Source organism: Palaemon carinicauda, chromosome 34, assembly GCF_036898095.1.
Source record: "Palaemon carinicauda isolate YSFRI2023 chromosome 34, ASM3689809v2, whole genome shotgun sequence".
Classification (NCBI taxonomy): Eukaryota; Metazoa; Arthropoda; class Malacostraca; order Decapoda; family Palaemonidae; genus Palaemon; species Palaemon carinicauda.
This window is the reverse complement of record NC_090758.1, coordinates 35605047-35609118: the sequence shown is the minus strand read 5'-3', so window position 1 is coordinate 35609118 and position 4072 is coordinate 35605047. Positions and strand designations below refer to the sequence as shown.

Genomic DNA, 4072 nt, shown 5'->3' with positions numbered 1-4072 from the left:
AACAAGTATGGAGAACTATAAGGGCTAGAACTTTGTTCGGCTAATCTGTTTTATAACAAATAGTCCACTCCCTTTCTCATGGCCTTTCAGTGATACGGTGATAGTCAATACTCACGTTGTTTAAATGGTCTTTCTATTGTTTTGAGGTGTATCTCATGCTTCGTCAGGTTGGTTCGTTTTGCGAAGTACGAGACAATTTTATGAAAACTTCTGATTAATCGGCTTAATTCCTCTTATTGCTCCTGGTTCAAATGAGTTAGTTTCTCTTCCAGGAAGAAATACTCACATTCACATTACTGTTTCGTTGCAGAACTTTGTTAACAAACTTTTCTAAGTTTGATGAAACCTCCCTTCTGCACCTCTGGTCTCCAGATGATAAGTAGTTTATAGATGTTGACTCACATCCAACAGTTTCACTACGTCCTGAAATAGTTTTGACGTTAAATTTGTTCATCAGTCACTGAATTATTTCTGGAATACCAGACTTAGTGAAAAAATCTAGTACCTTCTCAGAGTTTTTGGGGAATGGTGTTCTGAACGGGTAGGGCTTCAGGGTATCTTTTCACTGGACATCATCAGGGTTATCATATATTCATGACCTTTTCCCGTCCTTGGTAAAGTTCCCACAATGTTGATCATTACCTTTCTGAAGGGTTCTCCTCCCATTTCTATCGGGAGTAAAAAAAAGCCTTCTTAATGTACTCGTTTAGCTTTCCAGCCATCTAACATACGTGACAAGCACGTCAAAATTTGCGTACATCCCTATGCACGCCAGGCCAGAAAAAGTGCTTCATAATTATCTCCTTCATCTTCCTTATAGCTATATTGTATGTTCCATTTCGTGCACTATCAGGCCAGAAAAAGTGTTTCCAAATTATTTCCTTCATCTTCCTTATAGCTATACTGTATGTTCCATTTCGTGCACTATGGCCATCACCTGTCTACTCAACGGTGTGTGAATCAATATCTGAGAGTATATCCCCATTCAGCATTCTCAAGGATATTGGTGAGTCTATGCTTCCTAATAAGAAATCCATCCTTAAAATAATAACAGGTCAGAGACTGCTGTACCTCCGTCTCATCCACCACACAGTAAAATAACTCTATTATCGTTGCATCTTTTTATTGCAGTCCTATCAGCCTTTTACTCCTCATTTTTCCTACTTCTAACTCTGAGTTTTCTATTTCCTCCAGGTCCATTTCTTCTTTGTCTTTTTGTCTACTCGTAAGTCGTTCCTTTTCTCTAGAGGTTATTCGGGAGTCTTCCTCTTAAATATCATCAAGGGAACCCTCCTTTTGGAAAAAAAAAATCCTCAAAGCTCATTTCTCCTTTGATTTCTTTTTCTTTTTCATCAGGCAGTTTCTTCATCATACTCCTTGTTGTCACAAACCTAGGAAACAGATACGGGTAGTCCTTCTCGAGTTCAGTCATAGGAGTATACTTAAATGGTTTCTCCGTTATAATTGGAGAAGCCACAGACGGTGCTTCACCAACCTCATTACCCAGCAGGACTTCTACTCCTTCGTCAGCTAAATAATCCTTTACGGCAAAATAAAAATTACCTGTCACCAACTCACATGACAGTTTCAAATGGCCAAAAGGGTAACTTCTTATTTTCCTATTACCTTCAAAATAACCGAGTGGCCTGTGAGAGGCTGCACCATCAATGCCTGTGTTCCTTGTATCACCACACTATGGTTGCAACTCGTGTCGTGCAATATTAGACCGGGGTTCACTCACTCCGGTCTATTGCTGCTAACATACCTTCACAAATATATGGTTTGAAGGTATCCACGCTCATTGGGTTTGTCCTCTTCATCGTGCAAATATAGCAGGGTTTATTTTCGTCATCACCCTTTCCACTCTTGTCACACTTACAGCAGACTATATTAACCTTCTGCACGTCTTGGAGGAGGACGATACGACAATTGTCGCTGTGGTACTTTCACATTCTGCAAAGGAACAGTATCAATGCTACTTCTGTTATAAATTTTGAACGGGTTCAAATATTTATTTCTGAACTGGTTTTCATGGTTCGGGGAATAATTGACACTTGGTCGGAAGAACGGTCGAAACTTCATGTCTGAGGAGGGTTTACGACTGATAATATTATAATCTTCGCTCAGCTAAGCGGCTTGATCAAGTCTCCTCACCTCTCCCTCTCAAGTAAGCAGCAACTACTCCTTTGGGTAGTCGTTTGTAAAGGAAAAGATAATAAGGCATTGTCTAAAACCCTTTGTATTGTAATGTTTGTGGTATAAAAGTATGGAATTCTGAGAACTTGTTAATTACACCGAAAGTACCATTATAATCACCAAGGAACATTGCTATGTTTTGAATATTGGTATTATCATTATAGGAATAATATGATATGTTGTAATAAAAAACAAAAAAAAACAATGTGAAACGTTTTAAAGAGGATGGGGTAACAAGTTTAAAATAGTGAAAATGAGAAATTTATACTTTCATCATTACATACTCACGGATTTAACAGGGGCAGATCGAGTAGGATATTTGAATATTCATGAGAAAAACGTATCTCGTGTAGTAGAATTCTTTATTTTCATGTAAGAATGGTATTTCATCTCATTGGCAAACATTTTGTGTGAATGGTAGAGGGCGTGAGATCTAATTTGTTGTTGAAGTGACGGACAGCAATTTGCAGTCAATGTTAGATTTACTAGGCTCAGATTTCGAAATTTTTCTATTGGAGAAGGCAGATAAGAGTGCAAGACACAGAACACCTTCTAGAGTAGTGCACTGATTGTGACGTCACTGGCAATAGTGGAGAAGAGGAGATGGTTATATGGCATGGGAAAGTCGACAGCAGCAACATGTGATGAGGTATTCAATGTGTTGAAGAATTGCGCTTTCTGAAGCGAACCAATCTCCTGTAATAGTGTTGGCGATGTCTGTCATGTACCAGTGTTAAAAGTGTATCATTCCCAAGACCACTCGTAGTGCTTAAACTGTCTAGGGTTTAGGAAAGATCTGAAGGACTTCTACCTTCTCAGGGAGGGGGCTGACTTCTCCACTGGTGATCTGATGCCCAAAGAACGATACTTCATTGGTGCCAAAGGTACACATGTCGTACCGGACTACAAGGTGGTCGAGAATGATGAGTAACTGCTGGCGGTGTTCCTCTTTGAAGGAAGAGAATAGAAGTAAGTCATCCACGTAACATAAGCAGAAGATAAGGTCCTATGAGTTGCCTTTCATGAGGAGTTGAAAAGTGACTACATTATTACAAAGGCCAAAAGAGGAGTAATTGAAGGTGAACTTACTGAAGGGGTGGTGATGGTTGTCTTCATGAGATTTTAAGGGTTCATGGGCACCTGATAATAGGCCTTTAAGAGGTTGAGCGAGGAGAAAAATTGCTTTTGCAAGTCGGAGATAATGTCATCGATATGTGTGATATGATAGTGATCTCTTTCTGTCTACAAGTTCAGATACAGTAATCCCCACAAGGGAGTAGGGAGCCATATTTCTTCAGGAATATGTGTAAAGGCGAGGACCATGGACTTGAGTCCTTTAGGAAACGGCCCATTTCTTTTATTCTGGTGCTTGTTTGTTTAGCAATATTCAGGAGGTCCAGTGTCAGATGCCTGAACATGGCATAGGCTGGGGTCCCCATCTCCTTGAATGGAGGATAAATACTTTGCTTCGCAAGAACCTTGGGCGTTTGGTGAAGTTCAGTATGGGAGACTTACGGGAACAATGTGAGGAGGTGGGTGTAGGGACCCATGGGTGCGCTGATGTGGAGTTTGTGGTTAGAGAGGGTGGGTTGAATAGATGTCGACAAGTAGAAGTCATTGTTGACTAATCGTAGAGGTGTAAATGTAAAAGGAAATACGTGCAAAGTGGCAGCAATTGGTTTTTAGCACTCTTAAACCTTAGAATAAATGTCTAGTACCTTGGTCTGTTGATCTCAGATCCGATGAAGGTAACCTGGCAGACATGATCAGGCGTACAATGACCTCGTCGTATCATGGAGAGTGACTTTAGTAGGGGGGAACGGCAATTTCTAGTGTCTACAAGAATTCGCACAAACGTACCAGCATCAAGTAAAAA

The 4072-nt window shown here is 40.2% G+C and overlaps 1 protein-coding gene across 1 annotated transcript in view; it reads right to left on the bottom strand.

Moving 5' to 3' along the window:
* Nucleotides 1-3814, bottom strand: part of LOC137626808 (uncharacterized) — a 13018-nt gene extending 9204 nt beyond the window's left edge. The window contains exons 1-3 of the mRNA XM_068357797.1: nt 3712-3814; nt 3008-3144; nt 1392-1540 (exon numbers count right to left, since the gene is read on the bottom strand). Of these exons, the coding sequence (XP_068213898.1) occupies nt 1392-1540; nt 3008-3144; nt 3712-3814 (389 nt within the window). The remainder of the gene's footprint in view (nt 1-1391; nt 1541-3007; nt 3145-3711) is intronic.
* Between the last annotated feature and the right edge of the window lie 258 nt (nt 3815-4072).